The sequence below is a fragment of the Aricia agestis genome, chromosome 6 (assembly GCF_905147365.1).
Source record: "Aricia agestis chromosome 6, ilAriAges1.1, whole genome shotgun sequence".
Lineage (NCBI taxonomy): Eukaryota > Metazoa > Arthropoda > Insecta > Lepidoptera > Lycaenidae > Aricia > Aricia agestis.
The window spans coordinates 2,970,902-2,995,936 of record NC_056411.1 but is presented as its reverse complement, the minus strand read 5'-3'; the positions used below and the strand labels follow the sequence as shown (position 1 = coordinate 2,995,936).

At 36.8% G+C, this 25,035-nt stretch overlaps 1 protein-coding gene across 1 annotated transcript in view; it reads left to right on the top strand.

Moving 5' to 3' along the window:
• Positions 1-21,858, top strand: part of LOC121727605 — a 76,209-nt gene extending 54,351 nt beyond the window's left edge. Inside the window, exons 7-8 of the mRNA XM_042115520.1 lie at positions 3,630-3,764; positions 20,996-21,858. Of these exons, the coding sequence (XP_041971454.1) occupies positions 3,630-3,764; positions 20,996-21,120 (260 nt within the window). The 3' untranslated portion in view covers positions 21,121-21,858. The remainder of the gene's footprint in view (positions 1-3,629; positions 3,765-20,995) is intronic.
• The last annotated feature ends 3,177 nt before the right edge of the window (positions 21,859-25,035 follow it).

Genomic DNA, 25,035 nt, shown 5'->3' with positions numbered 1-25,035 from the left:
AGAGGTAATAGAGAGATAGATAAAATATAGAAAGACAGATTATACACTTTCGCAGGATTGCAGCAACTTACTTTAACTATAACTTTAACCATAACAAAATATCAAATGAACTGTCAAATCCTTAGTAAAAGTCCATAATGGACGCCATATTTGACGATAACCTTAACCTTCACTATAACAACGCCTCTGGTGCAACCCACCGTAAGATATGGATTGCTACCAGCTAAACAAGTTTTTAGTTTTTTTTTTAAATTAAATAAGTGGGCAAACGAGATAAACGGGTCACCAGATGGTAAGCAACTACCGTCGCCCATGGACACTCGCAACATCAGAAGCTGCAGGTGCGTTGCCGGCCTTCTAAGAGGGAATACGCTCTTTTCTTGAAGGTTTGCAGGTCGTATCGGTCCGGAAATACTGCTGGTGACAGTTCATTCCAGAGTTTTACAGTGCGCGGCAGAAAGTTACGCGAAAAACGCACTGTGGAAGACTGCCACTCATCAAGGTGATGAGGATGGTATGTTTTTCGCGTGGGACAAACGTGGAGTTTACTAAGCTACCCGTAGCCCTGTCAATAAAGTAGATATATTTAGCGACATATATTATTATCGTCGATCGTTATTGTCGTCGATTTGCTCTTAACCTTTAAACCTCCTTAGACTATCGTAAAATCAAATTTGATACAACATTAACAGCCGGATTGAATTTTAAAATGATTTTATTCCGCACTCGTCTCGCGTACGTGGGATATTTGAAACAAGTGAACGGTCTTGTTCCTGTACGGAAGTAGTTTTACGTGAATAGTGGCTTAGATGTGCTGAAATTCTCTGCAGTATCTCACTACCTGCTTATATTTTGCTTTTATTTTACTCCGCTGAGAAAATGTTTGCAGTAATAGACCATTTGAGTAAAATTTTTAGTGACTAAGCTGTAGAACCGTCAAACAATGGCGTCATGTTTACATTAACTATGTTTTTGTCATTTATGTTGATGTTCTTTCAGCAAATGTTTGTGTTGCGCATAGGCTAAAGATAAATAGGAAAGTTTTTCTATGGCCTCAAATTTCTTTTTAGGGTTCCGTACCCAAAGGGTAAAAACGGAACCTTGTTACTAAGACTTCAACGTCTGTCCTTCTGTCCGTCTGTCTGTCTGTCTCCAGGCTGTAATTAAAGAACCGCTATAATAGCGGTTATAAAATTAATTATAAAATTCAGAAGTCTAGCTATAGGCTGAAATGTTCACAGATTATGTAAATCTGTTGCCGCTATAACAGCAAATACTAAAAATAAAATAAATTAAATATTTCAGGGGGGCTCTCATACAACAAAGGTGATTTATTGCTATTTTTTGCTCGATAGCAATAATGGCACAACATAGGCACTTGAAATATTCATAAAATACTTAGTTACATTTTTACTAATATTAAAATTAGTAAAAATGTAATTCGACGACCTCTGTGGCTCAGTGGGTAGGCTGTCGGTAGCTCAAGCCGGGGGTCGCGGGTTCAAATCCCGCCGATGGAACAAAAAAGTTTTCAAAGTTCATGGTTGTGGTCATGGTTGTGTATTAAATATGTGTATGATATAATAAAAATCTTAAATATATGTATAGTATAAAAGTATTAAATATATTTCCGTTGTCTGGTACCCGTAACACAAGTCCTTTCAGGTACTTAGCACGGGGCGAGACTAACGTGGTGTGAAGCGTCCATAGATATTATTATTATTAGATATTATAAAATTCAAATAAATTAAATAGTTAAGGGGGTCTCCCATACAAAAGATACAATTTTCAGCCTATTTTTGCTCTATTGTGGTACGGAACCCTTCGTGCGCGAGTCCAACTCGCACTTTGCCGATTTTATTCTAAGCCAATAACTTACAAAAATAAATTGCAACTTGAAAAACTTGTTCAGATCTCTAGAGACCTGTAAGAGGCAGGAACTTGACAAATAGAGACTAGGCGATCGATCCAATAAGGGTTGGACAAGGGTATCTTTTTTCTTCTCGAGGTAGTTACAGATGTATTTGATCCCATTGTCCGCGATAGTTATTATAAGGGCCATCATACGCAATGAGAAGATGCATCATTAGTACTAGTATCTATTTGTGGCACAATAGAGACTTGACTATTTTCTGAGACTTAAATGGCGATTGGCTAGATAGCAACACAATTTTTCCTATTACAAGGGTTTCCTCACGGGTCTTAAGACAGCTTAATTGTACCCGGGATACACGAAATCATATCAAAAGGGTTTTTTTGGTTTGATACCGCTGTAGTGGTGGGTGCGGAGAATGTGTGGTGAACCAATTTCCGTTACAGATAGTAAAGTTATTTGAATTTTTTTTATGAAATAAGGGGGTAAACGAGCAAACGGGTCACCTGATGGAATGCAACTTCTGTCGTCCATGGACACTCGCAGCATCAGAAGAGCTGCAGGTGCGTTGTCGGCCTTTTAAGAGGGAATAGAGGGAATAGGGTAACAGGGGATTGTAGGGATGGGAAGAGAAGGGAATAGGGGAGGGTAGGGAAGGGAATAGGGTAGGGGATTGGGCTTCCGGTAAACTCACTCACTCGGCGAAACACAGCGCAAGCGCTGTTTCACGCCGGTTTTCTGTGAGAGCGTGGTATTTCTCCGGTCGAGCCGGCCCATTCCTGCCGAAGCATGGCTCTCCCATGTTTTGTGTAAATATAAGTTTATGATACTGCAACGAGTTAGGTCACTTTAAACGTATTAACACATCTTTAAAAGATCCAGAGAAAAATGAAGACAGTACCTTAGCCGGGTCAATATAGTGATCAGAAATCTTAGTTTGTGGTCGTTTGTCATACGCCATTTCCATCAAACAGCAAACAATTTTGCTATATGATCTAGGATCAGCTTAAGAACGTGATAACGTAAAGTTATTTACTACACAAGAAGATACCCATCAGCTTTGTCCACACTGTGCCTTTTTCTGTCTGTCAAGGGCATGCGTTATAGCGCAGTTAACAGCGAACGTGAGACATGCCCGCGACGCATGCCCTCTGACCGTATCCAAATCTTAAAAAATGACAATATTGGCGTTGCGTTCATTATTGAATGCGCCAATATGAAAGTTGATGAAGAAAATAGAAATTTAAAAGTGCACAGTGTGGATAGAATTGACAGACTTGCTGTACGCTGTGTAGGACTGCATGTTCCAAATTTTAATGTCTCGTTCAAAATGCAGCGCAACGCCTCGCGACGTCGCGAGTTAAACTGATCCTTTGCAAGACGAAGTGTATTTAAATGCACCTGGTGATATTGCTATCTAAATTGTTAATTAACCCTCAGCAGGGTTTTTGTGCTGTACCTCTAATTGTGTAATCTTTGTTATAATCGTGATGTCGTCATATCGGTCGTCCGTTCCACTTGGTTATGAGAGTAAAGGAATAGAGACTCTTGTGTACTGCGTACACACTTGGGCACTATAAAATTACTCCTGCGTAACTGCATTTCTAATTGTGTTAGAAACGCTATAACTCGATAACGGCTGGACCGATTCTGCTAATTTTAGTCTTAAAATAATCTTTGAAGTCCAGGCAAGGTTTTAAAGTGACACGAAGTTCGCCGGGATAGCTAGTTATTAATAATAATTATTTCATCACAGATGGCGTCAGTGTCCACAACGGTCGTCAGACGAGTGAGCTGGTGATCGGCAAGGCGGAGCCGCGACATGCCGGCAACTACACCTGCGTGCCCGCTAACGCTAAAGCCGCCTCCGTCACCGTACATGTTGTGCAGAGTGAGTATAGATGAACCTTTATGAAGAGATAATAAGAAGATACACTAGTGACTAGACGAACATGCCCGCAGACATATCCGTGGTCATCTCCGACAGGCTCCAATAATATGAGGCCTATGCAGTGTAGTACTGTCACGGGCAGTCTGGCTAATGTGTCTAGTGTATTCCCCGCACTAGTCATAAGTAATTTGCAAGACATTTCGTAGCGCTACGAACTTCGTAGCGATTAGTGCTACACGGCGACGTAGAACATCGTAGTGCATCGTAGAGCGGCGTAAAGCGGCGTGGAGAGACGTAGCAAAGTTCACAGTTTTGACAGCGAATTTAGTTATCATAAAATATATTATATGGAATTAGGCATACGGCATCGCTAAGTCGGTCCTGGTGCTTGTAATATTTTCAACTTTGCTATAGAAACTAGCGAATGTAACTAAGCACTAGCAAAACTGATATTGCACAATTTGAAGTTTCACAGTTTCACCTAGTAAAATTTCATTTCATAGGAAATTAAAATCATTAATACACACGGAAATTCAAATGCAACACTCTCATCTATATTTTATTCCATAGAATGCCGTGTTACTTCCTTCTCTGTAACTTAAAAGAACCGAAATATATTACATAAACAGATGGAAAAGTTTTCCTTGTCCGGAACCCCAACTCGTAAACCAAAGTAGCGATAACATTTAACGCCCGAGGAACCCCACCCACGCTTCCGTCCATAAGTCTCGGCCTTTGCAGATTTACTCGTAAAGCGACAAATTGTTTTGGCTCAAAAAATAGAGTGCGAGAAATACGAGACTCCGTACAAAGCGCGTTACAATGTAGGCGCAGTAGGACATATCTAACGATTAAAATATTTTGCAAAAATAAATATGAGGGTTTTTATTTATAGAACATGACTGGTAAGTGGTGAGACATGTTCAATACTTAAGGAGAGTACTCTGTACTCGATTCTCATTATAACTGTGTAATAAAATTAGGTACGTGGCTAGGCAAGTAGGCATACTATGCGACCGGCGCTGCGGCGTAAACCATCAAAAAAACACCGCGCCGCATCCCTTCTCGCGCGCGGTTTCCATGCTACTACTACTCAGTGATCAATTGATATTATTTTTATATATTTTTTTTCATCTATTATAATAGCCAAATATCACATCCTCGAGTATAGAACATGTCTCACCAGTCATGCAGTATAATATTAGAAATACCTGAACGCATGTAAAAAGAGATAACAAGGCAATAGTAAGCAACATAATCATAATATTGTTAGGCTGGTTTCGATACTCCAGCCTCAGGCAGATAGTGTAATTATAGCTACGTAATTTAGCAGAATTATGTCAAGACCTATCGACAGATCAAGACTTAATTAACATGTCTGTCTGTCTGTCTGAGGACTGATTATATATCAATTTATCCGATAGACAAATACACAAAATAACACTTTCAACATAATCTCAAAACATTTTCATCGAACTGTATAGAGCTACGTAACTTTACTTGAACCTAGTCCACTAAGTTTAACGCAAAAATAGTCTTAATTAAAGTTGAAGAACGTCGTATACGTGCTGGTACGGCCCAAGTTTTGCCAGCGAACCTCTGGAGGTTTGAAGTGGCTGAAGATTTGTTCAACTATGACGTAGCAACCCGATGGGACTGAATTAGAGATTTTTGCAGAAATTTCCGCGACTTGGAACCACCAGGGACAGAAGTTTTGAGTAACAAAAAGAGGTGTGCTCTGAGTTTGTATTGCCAGTAGCATCGTACCGTAATAAGAAATTTTGTTGTAGATTTTAAGAGGACACGTCTTCTTAACCTTTTGTATTTTTAAGCGCAAAAATGTTTGAGCATATACGGTTATTTTTTAACCACTCTATAAACACTTTATTTTCATTTTTATTGTAGAGATTTTAAGCAAACAGAACCAGTAAATATCTGTACAGTAAAACAGTAGTAAAACATATTTGCTTATTAAACATTTCCTGTAAAATAGCATGTAAAATGTAGTGACTATTTGCTGTACTGAAAAATTAATTTGACGGAAGTAAGTAACGGATGCATACAGAAATATACGAATGCAGTACTCTGTACTAATAACACGAACATTTTGAAGGCAGCGAGCATGAAATGTAACCTAAATAAAATTGTACGTTGTAAATAAAATACAACGTTATTGTAAAAATACGCACCTCGCATAAAAGTGGTGCAAAAAAAGCCGCGTTGCATAAACCTGTCGCTTTTCTATATTTTGTTTAGTTTCGCGTAGACGGGCGACCAGCAGCGCGACAGTAGAGAATATTGTACAAAGGTCAGAGCAGAGGGGGCTACTATCAAATATAGTAAATAGTCCGACTAAAATCAATTGTTGCACATCAGAATATTTATAGACACGTTGTCAATCGTTGAACAAAATAATCCTATTTTATTCAGGTCGTTGTTCTTTCAAAAAGATACCTCACACTTTCCGTTACGGAAGCTTTGCGCGTAAGTTTTCAGTTCACACTGTACAAACAAAAGTAGATGATAACTAATATGTACTTTTAAATGAAACATAAAAATTGGAACAGACAGCCCGAAACTGCGAGCAGCAATTCTGTTAATTCGACATGCATCTTCTTGTGTAACAAAATAAATTCAGTTTTGAATATATCATTTTAAAATACTCATTACATCGAGACGTCAGGTTTCAATGTTAACTCCAGTTTAACTTAGGGTTAGAAGTAAAATTAAGCGGCCATATTATATACGCGGGTTCGTGTAATATATTTTTCCGTTTGTGAATATGAACGTTGAGAAATAGTGGTCCGTCTGCACCGAACCAAAAAAGTTGCATAAAACTGTCGCTTAAACGATATTTTGTTTAGTTTATACGAAATTCGACAGTTTAGATTTTAAACCATTAGTCTCTTACCTCCATATAATACTTGTTTCTATTGAACGCTCCGATTCGCGATCCCCTTTGAAGGCGAGTGATAAATTGATTTTTACTTCTTCGATTGCAAGCTCAGACTGTTTTTTCTCGTTCTGTAATAAATTACCATTGCAGAGCTATTATCCTATTTCAGCCTATTATGCTAAATGCTACTTCGCTTCTAAAAGCACTTCTAAATTTATATTATAACAAGCTTAGTAGTGTAGTTGAGTTATTTCCGATAAGATGTTTTTTCCGCAGTAAATGTAGCCTATGTGTTCATCCAGGATATCATCTACGTCCATACCAAAATCCATCAATCACTCCAGCCGTTTACACGTAAAGACATGCACTCTCACAAACTTTTGCATTTATAGTATTAGTATGGATATATCCATGGGCACTGGGCAGTGCATTGATGTATCGACCGAATGAAAAGATTAGAAAATATAATATTGAGAAAAATATCGTTATTCGAAGATTAGTGTCGTTGTCGCCGATCTAATAATCTTATATCTTTAAACGAGCAATTCTTATAGCGATTTTCATGAAAGTTTGTATATAGGGGGTTTCGGGGGCGATTAATAGATCTAGCTAGGAATCATTTTTAGAAAATGTCATTTCATTCGTGTTATATCGTATACCGAGCAAAGCTCGGTCAAATAGCTAGTTTAATATACTTAATGAAGCGAAGCCAGCTAATCTGATCTAGTAACAAAGCTACCGCTTTACGTATCAAATATCATCGCTGAAGCGACAATTCAAAAATGTTTTTTTTTTATTTATTTTTTATGAAATAAGGGGGCAAACGAGCAAACGGGTCACCTGATGGGATGCAACTTCCGACACCCATGGACACACGCAACATCAAAAGAACTGCAGGTGCGTTGCCGGCCTTTTAAGTGGGAATAGCATTACAGGGTATGGAAGGGAATAGGGAAAGGAAGGGTAGGGAATTGGGCCTCCGGTAAACTCACTCACTCGGCGAAACACAGCGCAAGCGCTGTTTCACGCCGGCTTTCTGTGAGTTCGTGGTATTTCTCCGGCCGTGCCAGCCCATTCGTGGCGAAACATGGCCTTGCCACTCTAAAACTCACATCGCAGGACATCAGCCTTACTTAATCAGAGGCGTACTCAAACAAAATAGTAATACCACAGTTGGGATAAAAAGATTAAATGACGCACGCAACTTTGTTGCACCGAATTTTACGGTCCCTGCATCGTTTATCACGCAAGGACCGTAAAATATTCCGGAATAAAAACTATTTATGTCCTCTCTCGGGACTCAAAATCAGTGCAGCGTTAGTGTAAAGAGATAACAAATAGACTTTTGCATTACCAATATTAATATGGATATTTACCGTGGTAATGCCGTGTTTGATCTTTTATCACCTGCCAACATAGGCGCTAAGCTGTACACATCAGTCTGACACAGGGCGGTAATGTATGGCTCTATAATTATTAATTATTGCCATATTATCATTAATCTTCTTATATCTTTAAACGATCAATTCTTGTATATATTATCTATATAATTGGAATCTCGGAATCGGCTCCAACGATTTTCATGAAATTTAGTATATAGGGGTTTCGGGGGCGATCAATCGATCTAGCTAGGAATTATTTTCAGAAAATGTGTTTTTTTATTTTTTGTTTTATCGATAATCGATAAACTGAAAAATATTACTCTTCCTGACATATATTTGCGAATAATAATACTATTTTGTAAGCAACTAATTGTTTTAACGACCAGTAGATGGCGTTATTAAGTTGTTACTTAAATGTGACGAAGTCAATGAGTGTTTGCTATACCGAGCAAAGCTCGGTCATCCAGGTACTTATTATTATAGCTCATTATGTTGTACAATTATGTACTGAATGAGTAATGACTAACGGCCGTTCTCAATATTTGATCTATCTCTGGTTTTGCCCTACTAGAGATAGGAATAGCTCACAATTGACATAAAATATATGTCTCTAATGTCTAATGTGAGCTATTCCTATCTCTAGTAGGGCAAAACCAGAGATAGATCAAATGTTGGGAACGGCCGTTAGCTGACGTAGGTACAATTTTCTTACGTTAAAACGTACGTAACAACAGAGAACACCAAGATGATTTCATCGTGGCAAAATGTACGGGTATCTCGTGATAATGACATTTCAGCGGTAGTAAAATTGCAGTCAAAAAGAATTAACAATTCCTTAATCATTTGAAAGTAGTTTTTTCTAATTTAAAAGTTTCTTAAAAGTGAACGTCTGTTTCTATTATAAATATCTATCTATTACATATCTTATATCTTTAAACGAGCAATTCTTGTATATATATATATATACAAGAATTGCTCGTTTAAAGATATAAGATATGTAATAGATAGATATTTAATTGGAATCTCGGAATCAGCTCGAACGATTTTCATGAAATTTAGTGTATAGGGGGTTTCGGGGGCGATAAATCGATCTAGCTAGGAATCATTTTTAGAAAATGTCATTTTATTCGTGTTTTATCGAATACCGAGCAAATCTCGGTCAAATAGCTAGTTACAATTTAAATGTCTACCATACAAATGAAAATTGTTTCCCCAACGATGAATATTTTACAGTATTACCAACAAAAGTATTCAAAATGAAATTTTCCTTCGTTTTACACTTAATAACATTGAAATAGCATCAGTTAAGTTAGTTAAATTAGCAGTTCCACAAACTGACTTCCGTAAACTAATCAATTATCTAAATATATCCCGATTCGATATTGTCACTGTTCAGCGAGATTTCAATTAATATCGGCAAAGTTAGCCGACAAAGGGCAACACGAGTTCGACTTCCATTGGGTCACGACTTCAAAAGCTCGTGACATCTATTCTATCTGTATAATTAAGAGTCGGTAATTGCAAATGTTTTTGGGCTACTACAATAACGTCCACGCACTTATTTAAGGCTGAATTTATAGCGCGTACGCGCGTTTTGGCCGCTATACCGCGAGAACACGAGCTATGTTACGATTTATGTAAGTAATAGATGACGCCCGCAACTCCGTTGTGCCTAAAATCGTTAATCGCGCGGGAACTGTACATTTTTCCGGGATAAAAAGTATCCTATGTCCTTTCCCGGGACTCAAAGTATCTCCATGTCAAATTTTGGCAAAATCGGTTCAGCGGTTTGGGCGTGAAGAGGTAACAGACAGATAGACACACTTTCGCATTTATAATATTAGTATGGATATTTGATAGCCATGTTGCGCTGTCATTTACATACATTTGTTTATGATCTCGCGGTATAACCGCCAAACCGCGCGTTTGGGCGGACGGATTTAAATTGAGCCTTAGATATAGTCCAATAAAATTACGGCTCAAAATGGGTTAAATAAACATGAACGAACATAGTTTAGGGATTTTAAGGATCGATAGGGGGTGTATTCTGAGCATTAACTCCAATTTGAGGGGTTCTACTGAGGTCAGCTCAAGGTCATTTCGATGGAAACGCGTTTAATTCGATATCTCGAGAATGATCAGTGTTTGTGTTTATGTTTTTTAAGGTTCAATATAATCGCTGTGCTAAGTGATTGTTTTGGTCTTCAAAAACACATTACTCGCACCGATGCTCCTGTGAAAACTCACCCCTAGTCGGATGACAAGCAGGAAAGCTCTAAATAATTACTGATAAAAAGTCGTACGGCCTTTTCCAGGGCTCAAAAACATCTCTGCAACAATTATTATCAATATTTATTTATTTATTTATTACAAATCACAACTATCATTACAGGTTAAAACCTAATACAATAGAGCGTTACTATTACTTACATAAAATTATATTCTAGCTTACTTGCTACACAATATGTGACCTTGGTGAACTCATTCAATGAGCACGTAAACAAATCGACCGTGTTTGCGACCGTGTTCAGCGTCCGCAGCGCCCGCGTGAGCGGGGCCATCCGCAGCAGGTTGGTGCGCGCGCGTGACACCTCCAGTAGCGGCGGTCGGCGCCGCCGCTCCGCGTACCCGTCCGGCACACTCAGTCTGGCTCCTTGCAGCACAGCTGGATTGTGCGTTTCACCGCGCAAAACTTTAACTACATAAGTAGCTAAAGCTACTTCCCTCCTAGCTTCTAATTTGTAATATCCGACCATACCCAGAACAAATAGCGTTGGATACAGTAAAGGGTAACCTGGGTAAGCCCCGCACCTCTTGAGGTATATGAAACGCACAAATTTGTTCTGGATACGGTCTAGCATTTTAATGTACTTGTCTTCGTACGGGGACCAAATGACGGCATTGCCTTCTAAGTGGCTTTTCACTAGAGCCTCATAGAGGGCTTTCAAAGCTGCGATGTTAGAGAAGTGATGCGCTTGCCGTAGCAGAAACCCTAAATTGCGGTAAGCCTTTTTACATACTTCAACTACATGTTTTCTAAAGTTTAGATCGGATGTGAAGCTGACTCCTAAATCTTTAATTTCAGTGACACGTTTTAGTGGTGTTCCCTCTATGCAGTATTGATTCTGATGAGGTGAGCGAGCGCGGCTGAACGACAATACGCAGCACTTAGTCGTGTTGAAGTACAGCTTATTGTCTATGGACCACTTCACAATCCTGTCAATATCCTGCTGCAATTTTATGTGATCAGCGTCCTCTATTATTTTCATTATGATTTTAAGGTCATCAGCAAACAGTAAGGCTATCGTTTTTTTTACAACTTCAAGTAGGTCATTCAAAGTTAAAATGAACAGAAGAGGACCTAAATTGCTGCCCTGACTCACTCCAGATCTCGTGAAATACGATTCAGAAAAGCATCCGCCACAATCCACATACTGGCATCTATCCCGCAGATAGTTAGCAAAGAAAGCCAGGGTATGCGGGGCGCAACCTGCTTCAGCCAATTTTGACAAGAGAATGTCATTGTCGACTGTGTCGAATGCCTTCCTAAAATCAAAGTATGCCACATCTACCTGTTCACCAGCGTCTACAGCAGGTACAAGATGCGTCATTAAGTCCAGTAAGTTTCCTGTCGTTCCTCGCGCAGGACGAAAATCATGCTGAGCGTCATTCAACTGGCTACAAACCTGAGTATACAGGTCACGATGAATGGCCGACTCAAAAACCTTAGCTGGAGTACAGAGGATCGCCACTGGCCTATAATCGCTGGGTTCGGGGCCACCCCCGCCTTTCAGTACCGGCACAACACGCGATAGCTTCCAGCGCTCGGGAAACTGCGCGGTTTCTATACACGTATTAAACAAGTATGTCAAAGGCTCAACTCTCTGCAGCAGTCCTTGAAAATATATGCTGGTATACCATCTGGACCCGCCGAACGCTTGGGCGGCAGGCGGTCGAGCGCGAGGTGCACGTCGCCAGGGCGTAGCCGCGTGATTTGCACGTGCGCGCCCGGCGCCGACGACGCCGCTGCGCTCACCGCCCCCACGCTCAGCTCCGGCGGCTCCGGATTGTATACAGAGTAAAAATATCGAGCGAACTCATTCGCGGCTTTGAGCTCGGTCAATTGCCGACCATTTCTCACTAACTTATTTGTTCTCGAATTGCTTTTCCTGGATTTCACGTAACTCCAAAAGGCCCGCGGATCCGCCGCCAGATGGCTTTGTATCCTTTCGCAATACCGATCATGAGCTCGAACCGTCTCAATTTTTACTCTCGCCCTACACTAAGAGAAAGCCGAGTAGTCTGCAGGCGATTTACTCGATTTGTATTTTTTGTGTAATTCGTACTTCTGTTTAACATCTTTGATAATATCAGCAGTGTACCAAGGGGGATACTTTCTAGAATCTAAATAGCATTTTTTCTGTGGAACACACACGTCAAAAACTTGATAAATTTTGTCATAGAAAAGATTTAACGCAACATTAGGATCGCTTAAATTGTACATTTCAGACCAGTCTATGTCATTTAGTAAATTATATAATCGAAAAAAGTTTGCTTTGTTAAAGTTCCAACGCTTACTTTCCGCTGCTATCTGAGAGAGTGATGGCGGCGGGCGCGCAGGCTCGGGGGGCGGCGCGTGGCCGCCTAGCTCGAGGCGCACTGCGAACGGCGGGTGATACGCGTCCACGGGCTCCAGCCCCTCGTCCGTCGCGCTCACGGAGACGCCGTCGAACGCGCTCAGTACCAGGTCCAGTTGACGATCGTTGCAGTTCGGTACCGCGTTATATTGAATGAATTCACCAAAGGCCATAAAGTATTCATAGTAGTTACTTACATTTATATTACACGAAAGCAAGTTAAATAAAAATTTCGTTATAATAGGCGATTTGCCTATTATAACGAAATTTTTACCATATTTTATACATATTTTTTCTAATACACTAAACATTACCATGTACTCACTCTCATCAGTATGAGGCGGAATATAAACTGCACAACAGGCAAATAAAAATCTATTTTGGGTATGAACTGTGGCACAAATAACTTCAAAGCTATGAGCGTCAACATCAACATCGGTCACCATCACCTGGCGTAGCTCGTAGCGCGGCTTAGCAACTAAAAGTACGCCACCGTGTTTCCGCCCATCTGCCCTATCGCACCTCAGGACGCGGTAACCGGGAAGTGAAAATTCTGCGTTTTCTATTGCACTGTTTAATCCTGTCTCTGTTATTACAAATAAATCTGCGCCCGACGACTCCAAAAATGACAGGAATTGCGTAGTCTTGGTAGTTGGTACGCAGCCCTCTGACATTTTGATATAAAATGTTGAGATGTTTATTCGGTTTGCAGCTGGGCTGGTTTGGTTGAGCGGCGAAACCAAATCCATTCGCTATATTCTACTTTAAGAGGCCACACATCCGGTTCACATAACTTCTCAAAATTACTTTCTGTAATACCGACCTTAAAAGAAGCATACTCCCGTTCCGTTTTAGGTTTAAGTATTTCAATATCGTTTCATCGGTTCGATTGTAAAGACTAAAGAGGTAATAAAATTATTATGAACGAGCTTTTGCCCGCGGCTTCGCTCGCGTTAAGAAGTACTATTATATACAAACTTTCATCCCCTATTTGAACCCCTTGGGGTTGGAATTTATCAAAATCCTTTCTTAGCGGATGCCTACGTCATAACATCTACCTGCTTGCCAAATTTCAGCCCGATCCGTTCAATCACCTTTGATTTTTATATGTATATGTCTAAAGTGTCAAAAAACCGTTGAAATCGAAATCAGTTTCGGGAGTAAGGTACCTGCATGCCAAATTTCAGCCCGATCCGTCCAGTGGTTTGGGCTGTGCGTTGATGTGTCAATCAGTCAGTCAGTCACCTTTGAGTTTTATATAATTATATAGAAAAACTTGTTAAAATAATACAAAGAAATATACTGCATTATTATGAAAATAAGACAATGATTATGATAACATTTTGTGATGTTTTTCCACCGTAATAGGGCAATAAGAAAATTCTTTTATAATAAGAAAATGCAACCAACGTTTACACAGAGCTCCTTGGGCGATCAGACTCTATGTCTTTCCAATAAAATATTTTCTTTATCTTTATGGAAATTCTTTTTCTACATCCTAGTATATTGACGTTGTTAAAGTAAACGAAGGAAAGAAGGAAGTAAAATTTGATTTGTAAGCAATATTCTGGAATAAGTTGTTTAGGAAAATATAGTTTGTCACGGATAAAATAATATAGTTTTTATACCATACAATAATTTAAGTGACTTTTACATACGGAACGTAAATAAAAGTCACTATTATTGATTTAGTTTTTGATTATGTGTGTAATATAGACTGTGCGTTACTGTGCGTTGGTTTTGGTATAAGATTAATAATTTGTTAGATCTTTAAAATGCATTACCCAATATTATACTATCTTTCGATCGCGGATTCTTAGAAAACAATTGTTATTCTATTGTCCTTATGGGGGTTGATAGGTTAAAATAAGATTTTCTATCATAGTTACATATATTGTAATTTATAAAAAGTTTGAGAATAATAACTGATATCTATATATATAAAACTCAAAGGTAACTGACTGACTGATTGACATAGTGATCTATCAACGCACAGCCCAAACCACTGGACGGATCGGGCTGAAATATGGCAAGCAGGTAGATGTTATGACGTAGGCATCCGCTAAGAAAGGATTTTGATAAATTCCAACCCCAAGGGGTTCAAATAGGGGATGAAAGTTTGTATATAATAATACTTCTTAACGCGAGCGAAGCCGCGGGCAAAAGCTCGTCTAAAATATGTCTAAAAAATGTCAATAAACCGTTGAAATCGAAAATCGAAATCGATATCAGTTTCAGGAGTAAGGCACCAGGTAGATGTTATGACGTAGGCATCCGCTAAGAAAGGATTTTGATAAATTGCAACCCCAAGGGGTTCAAATAGGGGATGAAAGTTTGTATATAATAATACTTCTTAACGCGAGCGAAACCGCGTGCAAAAGCTCGTAATTCATATATTTTTTAACTGTTTTACATTAGTAACATGTATAACAGTCATAGCAGTCATAAAAATGTTTTCCGATCAAAATCACCAGTGTATAGCAATAGAAAGCAAGGAAAAACAATATCTCACCCCAAAAATGTTGGGCGAAATTTTACGGGACCTTAAAATATGTTATGTTCGTCACAGTATTACAGCTCGACGAGTCACCTACCTGATCGGAAAATAAAAGACTGCCTGACATAAATATGAATTATGGCCTTGGGAAAACAAAATGAAATATTATTTTGTGTTTGTTTCCAATTATTTCCATTTGTGTGTTTTGGTTCCAATCTGACAGGACTCATAAATATTGGCACACTATATTAAGCATCCCTATGATATGTTACCAAAGATTTGGTTATGTTCATGAAATTCAGATATATAATAAAATTATAGATAGTTTTCGAAAATTTTTAGATGTGCGTGTTAAACTTGGTCAGTCGACCAATCACGTAAGAAAGATCATGCCATTCAATGTTCTCTCATAAGCATGTGTGCGTAAGCGTATGCAAATAACACGTGTCTTTGGTTATTACATGCTTTTTTTGTGTTTTCTATTTTATTATCCTGGTGGTCCCCCTTTTGGTATAGTTATCTAGTACTTCTAGTAGATATGAAGTACCAAACAGACGAAATATTAAAGTAGAGCACTTCTAAAGTTAAAAATAATTTAAGTGACTTTTATTTACGTTCCGTATCATTGTACGATAGCTACCACTAAATTTACAAAATAACCTAATTTCCATGAAAATCTCTGGTTATATCTATAATTAGAGAATGGTTAAAGTTATAGGTACACAAATGTTGAGTTTATTGCTTCCGACAGGCCGCCCTGACAGGGCCGCGGGGAATTGTTCCCAAGTCAAATCCCGCATAGTTATGTAGTTAATATACATTATTAAGTAGCTTATTATAATTATAATGCTAGTTCCGCTGCCTACTATCTTATTTTGGGATAATATATATGGGATAATATAACTATTAAAATATATTATGAATAAATTAACGTGTTCCATATTGCGGTGAACCCTTAAAGAAACACCGTCTAACTCTCGGAGTCTAACAAATCTACAAATCATAATATTTGAATTTTATATAACTTCAAGGCAAACGCTAATACGTCATGAGATTTGGCCCGTAAAATGTTGCATCTGTGGTTATTTGGTTTATCATAGACCCAAATCTCTTGCCTCATAAAATTATCAAAATCAGCATATTCTGTCGGTCATTTACTATTTTATTAAAAACGCTTAAATTCACTTTAAATGTCAATTAAAATCACTAGAAATGAGTACTAGATTTAGTTAGTCGATATCAGAGCTGCAGTGGCGGATATTGCTTTCCGACTCAGTGGCTATTTGGCGCAATTAGATCTCACATTTTTTCTCAATGACAAATCGCCGGCGCTATCAATTTCAAGGAAATTAACTTCAGAAAAATCATTTGAATGCTATTTAGTGTTCCGTTGATATTTTTCATAGAAAAAATGATGTTAAAAATTAAAACAACAATAATATTGACACTAGGTATTATATTAACACCGAAAAAACACAAGGCAAAAGTTATGCAGGACAAAACAACATTTGCCGGGACAGATAGTTTTTTTATTAAAAAAAACTATCTGTCCCGGCAAATGTTGTTTTGTCATATTATAAATTATTTGTAGTACTTGTCAATATAAAAGTAGACAAAAACCTATTCTCGGACCTAACGAATGTACGTACACATTAAAATTGCTTTAACCGCTTAAGACCCACTTGCGCCAGACTGGGTTATCACGGTTAACTTTCTGAGTTAAATTATACTTCGCAGTTAAATTCTCATCATGTCTTGCACCACCAAGAGTTAGGAGAACCTCATATTAATATTCTAAATTTTTAACCCACCGAGGGTTAAATCATCTAACTGTAATGTCAAAACTGAGATTTTTAGATTGTGACTTAAGTATGTAATTCGTTGTGTTCAGTAACAGGTTCCGGTTTTATTTTAGTGTTTAACCGTGATAAATGAGTGGTTGTTATCTGATGATGATGAAGAAATTATCGACTAGTTCGGACTCGTAAAGCAGAAGGATTTCAGAACGGACCGATCTTTTTTTACTCACAAATTAAATTACGAACACTGTATTGGAATAAAGACTGTATTGGAAGTAAAAAATCAAATTACGTCAAAAGGCGGCTCATTTTCCTTCTTGATCTAGGACTTGATCTGTTCCAACGTTTCCGAATCAGTGGCCTTTTGGGTCAATTAGTTTAATACAATTTGGCTATTTTCGGTTTAACATTTTTAAAAGAAAGCAGAAAAAATCTTAATTCAATTTTGTTTGGTTTGAAGGAAAATTGAATTCTTGGGAATTTTGTTAAAATAACTTTCTGTCTAACATTATTTTAGTAATCAAGTTATAATATTGGCAGCAAACGCACGTTTTACGTTATTGATTTCCGAATTCATTTCCCGTATACATAAATCCGAATGCATGGAATCAGTAGAAACGCTACATTAACTGCCACAAAACATTATTTTTTTTCCGAACGTAACGAATTCCGCATACGTTTAAAGTTTCCGAACGCGCCGGCTGCAAGCCATTTGCGCGTGATAAAATCGAACGTTTGCTCTAGTGTCACGGAATTCCTAATACGGAAAATGAAATCGGAACACGTATGTATGCGGCCAGCCTTAATCTTTATCGTGATAGATATCAGGCGATTGATTACGACTAACATCGACTTGACATAACCCAACCAAATTACGAAGTAAGTCTACAATAATTTGCTTGCGAAACAATTTGATCTCTCTCTTACCCTTCTTCGTTTAGTCATAAGATTACAAATAAAAATATGAAAGTTGGGATCGAAAGTGGTATTAATTTTGTTCTGTCTGAATGGCTCAATGATCCCCACTATCGATTCTAGATACATAAAATTGTTTCAGTAGCATTATCGAGTAATACAGTGTCGTATAACGACTATTTTATATGAAGGACTAAGTGTAGACATCAAACAGATAACCTTTTTAGGGTACCGTACCCAATGGGTGAAAACGGGACCCTATTACTGAGACTTCGATGTCTGTCTGTCTCAAGTACCGCTATAGCTATTCTTCTGAAATTTTCACAGATTGTGTACTTCTGTTGCCGCTATAACAACAATTAATATTAAAAATAAAATAATATTTAACCCTGTACATAAATATATTTTTTATGTTGTATTATATTTGTGTTTTTAAATTTGTTTTTTGCTCTATAACGGTACGGAACCCTTCGTGAATTCGACTCGTAGTTGGCCGTTTTTAGTGCCTAATACCTTTACCGATCCGAATCCGCTCTGAATAATTCTCCCAAACATCTACACAATTATTATAGTAATTTTACAGACGCCTAAGTACTCAGTCGGTCGGAACCCAAAGGCTGTATCAGATAATTACATCTCCGGTTCAGTCGGGCTGTATCAATAATATCGATATTAGAAATAATTGTTAGGGTCGACCGTTTTGTCATTACGTGACCGAAAGCCGAACTTTTATTGTAATGAATATTCTCATACCAGGAAGAATATGCGGTAATGCTGATTATTCATGTACCTTCAAAGTAATGGTGAACACAGACCAGGCAGAGCCAAGATTTTTTTATCGCTTCTTTAAAGAATCGCCGATCAAAATGTATGGAATTGACATAAGATGAGTCAAACATCAACGTCATATTAAGGAACGCTTATGTCAATTCCATACATTTTGGTTGGTTCTTCTATAACAAAGCGATACCGAAAAAATTTTGGCTAATTAATGGCTCAGCAGGGCAATCGCGCTAATTTTTTTCAACTGAAGCGCAAATGAAACTCAGACGTTGATAGACTTTTGGTACGATTCGGTATCGCGCTAACGTTTTGACAGCCAGTTGAGACGTTACTGAACCTCGGCCTAAGCGCAAACGCTGTCAAAACAAAAAGTTGATATAATATACTCGCACGTTTCTGAAGCGTTTTTTTTTTTTTAAATATCTATGGACGCTTCACACCACGTCAGTCTGGCCCCGTGCTAAGTACCTGAAGGACTTGTGTTACAGGTACCAGACAACGGAAATATATTTAATACTTTTATACTATACATATTATTTAAGATTTTTATTATATCATACACATATTTAATACACATCCAGACCCGGGAACTTTGAAAACTTTTTGTTCCGTCGGCGGGATTCGAACCCGCGACCCCCGGCTTTCTTATTTTGGTGTGTTAAATTGACGAAAATCAATGGAAAAATTTAACATAAGCTATAATCAAATTATAATATAAGCTTATGTTTTACTTCAAAGCTGTAAAATAACACTACGGACTATTTGAGTTTGTTAAAACGTGAATTGAATTTTGACATTACTTCTTTACGTAAATGTTTTCCGCGCCACAAAACACTTGTCACAAGTCACATCTCACAACACAAGTCACTACAATTACTAGTACGGCGTTTGTAAAATATAGTTTTTTTTTTTTTTATATATCTATGGACGATTCACACCACGTCAGTCTGGCCCCGTGCTAAGTACCTAAAGGACTTGTGTTACAGGTACCAGACAACGGAAATATATTTAATACTATTATACTATACATATATTTAAGATTTTTATTATATCATACACATATTTAATACACATCCAGACCCGGGAACATTGAAAATTTTGTTCCGTCAGCGGGATTCGAACCCGCGACCCCCGGCTTGAGCTACCGACGCGCTCACCACTGAGCCACAGAGGTCGTCTAATAGTAAAACAATAAGAATTCACCTACGTAAATAATAAACTAAAAACTCCAAGTAACATTCATAACTAGTACCAAAACAACTTCACTCGTATCATATTCATCCGTAAATCAACAATTTGTCAATTGAACAAATTAACGCATCGGAAAAAATTTGTCCATATTTAAGCCAATCAAAATTAAATCATAAGGGCGCTGATTGGTTCGCTGCAATGTCTGTCTAAAGGTCAAACGTTGTGCTTCGTTCGAGTTCCATCTAAGGTTGAGTTACGGTTGGAACGTTAGCACGATACTGAAATTTGTTCAGACGCAGCGGAACCAAACCGTAACTGAACCACAACCAAAGTAAATGTGAACCTGAATTGAAACGTTTAAAAATAACGCGATTGCCCTGCAGGCCTGTAGCCAAGACCTTTTATTTATCGCTTCTTTATAACATCGCTGATCAATATATTGTGTGGGATTGACAAGCGTTCTTTAAAATAAATTTGACGTTCGATTCTTCTAATGTCAATTCCATACATTTTGATCGGCGATTCTATACAGAAGCGACAAAAAAAGTCTTGGCTAGGGACATGCCACAGACATCTTTTTTTCCTGCCTTATATATTGTGGCAACTGCGAAGTTGCATGAAACTATAATTTAACACGATTCGAACGTTAGCGAGTCAGGCTCGCTGCGTGCTAACCTCTGCAACAGCAGCAGCAGACCTGTGCTCTGTCAGTCTCTTCAACGACTTTGTCTCGAACTTAAACACTAACGGCCGTTCCCAATATTCAATCTATCTCTGGTTTGACATACGAGTACAATCGATCGCAGCTAACATTGAATTGACATAAAGTATATGTCTCTAATGTCTAATGTGAGCTATTCCTATCTCTAGTAGGGCAAAACCAGAGATAGATTGAATATTGGGAACGGCCGTAAACCAGCTGTACAAAGATATCTCCGGTTCGTTACTGCCGACGACCACACTATTATTATGAATACCAGAAACAAGTACGCTGTCAATCTTATTGCCCCTTAAATTCTACTGATATCCCGGATACTTGAAACAAACGTATCTTACGCCATTTTTCTGTTAGACCCACCGGTCATGCTCATATTTTAAAGCAAAATATATTTTAATGTATTTTTTTTTCAGGTGAGACCCCGGCTGCAATGCAACACGGCAACAACTCGAGCGCTCGAGACCACTTGACCGTATCATTAATTGTATTTATATCATTAACTTTAATAATGAATCATGGCTTCCAAGAGGTCGGATAACGATTCATAATAAAAATGAACATTGTATATTTCTGTAAGTGTTTTTAGTTGTAAATATACGTGTTTTGTACGATTGCATTGTTTGTCCGCCTTTTGTTGTGTTTAATTAAAATGATAATTCATTATTGTCATCGAAATTCGTTTATTCGTTTATTTCGTCGGATGAGTAACGTTCGTTTGTGTTTTGCTATTGTTGCGAGATAGAACGGAAAACGTGGCTTATTTTTTTTTAATTACAATCACGTTTGGAATAGTATTACAATATACAGCAAAACAATTTGAATTCTTTTCGTCGTTTTAATAAATACCAGAGATTAAATAAAATTCGTTAAACAATTCTGTTTCCCTGTGAGTATTTTAATATTTGTTTTATTTTATTACATTCTGTCACGCGCACTGTAAATACATTTTGTTTAAAATGCCAGGCATTTCGACACGATTAGCGTAATATGTTTATATTTTGTTAACATAACTAACACGGATTCCAGTTTCGTCGTTGTTTGTGGTTCCTGATATTTACGATTTCTAAACAACAAGATTAACTGTCATTATACGTTTAAAATTAACTGCATTTTCAATAATACATAAGTTGTACGATGTTAAATAAATGGGTGATAATATTATCGCTGGCCCCGGGTATCGAAGCGCTAATATAAAAAATAGATTTTTACAGGAGAAATAAAAGAAACTAATTTGCTTATAGTGCTGTGTACAGTGATCCAATACAAAAAAAGCTATTTTTTACCAATTTAACCATATTATAAAAATAATTGTACTAAATAGTGAAAATATTTGTTATGTACTTGGTATTTAAATTAAATAACACAACAGTATGTGGAATATTTAGTTCATCAGCTAGACTCTATAAGAAGAGTGGTTCTGAAACTTTTTTTGTCAGAACCCTTCTAAGAAGTGAAATTTTTAAAGGAACCCCAAAAAATTTGGAGGAAATTTTGAATGAATTGCCTCCATTCTGGTGTCTGGTGTCATTTCTAAAAGCAATGTAAGTATCTATCGCTCGTGGAACCCCTAAAAGGCCTTGCAGAGCGGAGAACACTTTGAGAATAGCTGATCTAGACTCTGCAGTATACATACCATAAAGACATATTATCACTGATTTATGTAAAGCATCGAATCTATAGATTCTTGTCATGCAATATTTGTTTTAGAATAAGTTAGCATTATTTCACTTTTCGATTTCAATAAAAATGTCTCTGTTAAGTATTAGTTTTTAATTACTACATATTTTAATTTCTAAGTTTAATAGACTATTATTATTATCATACTAACTCGACTAATGTAAAAATTATATCGATTGAAATAACACTATACTATGGTGATTTGAAAATGTAAAATAATTTATAGTTTAACGCAGTTTATAATGTATACCAATTGAGTACAATAATTATAAATGTAAATAAAATGTGAAATATGCATGTTTAAAACATAAATATGAATAAAATTAATTGTCATGGGATAATAAATAAGATTTTGAATTTAACGTGCCAACCTCTTTTAGTTTTATTTGAACCCCTTACACAAATTAAATTATACGTGCCAGTATAAACTGGTTAAGTCCGTTTCATTTTTTTTTTAACTAAACTTAAAAGGAAACTATAATATTTGTGGCGGTCATTGACTCCCTGTCAAAAACTTGTAATTTTCTATGTAAGCCGCGATTGACAAAAAAGTGTCAGATATTGTCAATCGCAGTTTATATAGAAAATGACAAAAAACTGTTTTACGAAATGACAACTTAGCTTTGAAATAATAATATTTCAATCACGTCATACGTAGGAGAGCCATGCTTCGGCAGGAATGGGCCGGCTCGACCGGAGAAATACCACGTTCTCACAGAAAACCGGCGTGAAACAGCGCTTGCGCTGTGTTTCGCGCAATATATTAAATTCGTGTATATATTAAAGTGCGCAGCTGCTACTTAATAAAATAAATTGTTTTTAATAATTATAAACCTTGAATGAATGAATGAACCTTCATAATATTGTGTTTACGAGATACAACACAATTTTACAGGACATTGCAATGTTTTCGCCATTTTAATGACTTTGATTTAAGTCGCTATTTCGGACTCTTAACTTAATAATTTGCTTGGAGTTAATTTTTTATTCAAATTAAATCATCAAATCTACAATTATAATACAAGAGGTGCAACTTATTCTAGCCTATCTGAGGCATGCAAATTATTATTATTGTCAAAGTACAATTACATTATTCTATATTATATTACTTACAAAGTTACTGGTAAAATATTTCATTGAATATCTATGTCAAATATTGTAATTTATATAATAATGTATAAATTTTATTTTTTTGTACGAAATATTATATAGAATCACAAAATCATTTGTTATTACACTTCATATTACTTATGTCAAAAACAATACATATTAAATAAATTTAAATCATTTTAGTACATCCGATGATTATTATTCCACAACAATTGCATTATCAGCTAAAAATTCTCTGACATCGTAATAAGCTTTTTCTAACAAAATTGCCTTGACTTTGTTTTTAAATTGTTGTATATTATTTATCTTTAAAACATCTTTTGGTAGCTTGTTATACATAAGGATCGCCATACTTAGGTAGCTCTTGTTTAGTAACGCAGTTTTGCTACTAGGGTGACATATCTTGTGGCTATTCCAGTGACTTTTAAAAAACTCAAATTCATGTAATATATTACATTTTATGAACGTTATACTTTCTAAAATATATAAGCAAGGGAATGTTAATAATTTAAGACTTATAAAGTGTGTCTTACAGCTGTCGGTCATTTTTATTTTACATATTGCTCTTATGCACTTCTTTTGAGCTTTAAATATTTGGTCTCTGTCAATAGAATTGCCCCAAAATACCACTCCGTATCGTAATAATGATTCGACTTGCGTTAGATATGCTTTTCTAAGTGTTGTGAGGCCAAAAATCTTTTGTAGCATGTATAGGGCATATGATAATTTATTAATTTTTCCTTGAATATAATTACAATGCTCTTTCCAATTTAGTTGGCTGTCTACGTAAATCCCTAGAAACTTAGAAACTGACACTTGTTTAATGGTAGAGTTCATATAATCTATATCTGCCCTTATACAATGATTTTTACAATAATTGTTCTTAAAATACATTAAATGTGTTTTGTCTAAGTTTATTTTTTGGTGGTTCCTTTTAAACCAATTAATAATTTTGTCAAGGGAAATAAGTATATCGCTTTCTAGACTGCTTTCATTTTTTCCTGCAAAGATTAGTGTGCTGTCGTCAGCAAAAAGTACCATTTTTTTGTCAGTTGATCTGGGTAAGTCATTAATATAGATTAAAAACAAGACTGGGGCTAGGACACCGCCCTGGGGAACACTAATTTCTGCTCCTACAATTGGTGATAAGTCTGTCTCCGTGAGGTTAAGATTACATACTTTTTTTGATCTGAGTACACTGCTTTCTGTTACTAAGATACGATTTTATTAATTTTAATACATTTCCTCTAACACCGTATGAGGCTAATTTTTCTAATAATATTTTATGGTCAACAAAATCAAAGGCTTTTGATAGGTCCATGTACAACGCGCATATGGTATTTTTATCGTTTAGATTTATTAGAATAGTTTTTATAAAATCATGTAAAGCATAATAATTTATCGACTTATTTTTGCCTGCCTGTTTGTTCTTTACATATTACAGAATATTTTTCAAAATAATTTTATAAATTTTCATTAATCAGTTTTTCGAAAATTTTGGAAAAAGCCGGTATGAGCGCAATCGGCCTGTAATTGTTTGTTTGTTATTCTGTGTCACACTACTACTTGTGTGTAATATTTATGTGATACCTACGTATCACATAAATATTACACAGAAGAACTTAAGTAAAAAAAAAGGTAAGTAAACAGTAAGTAAAAAACTCAT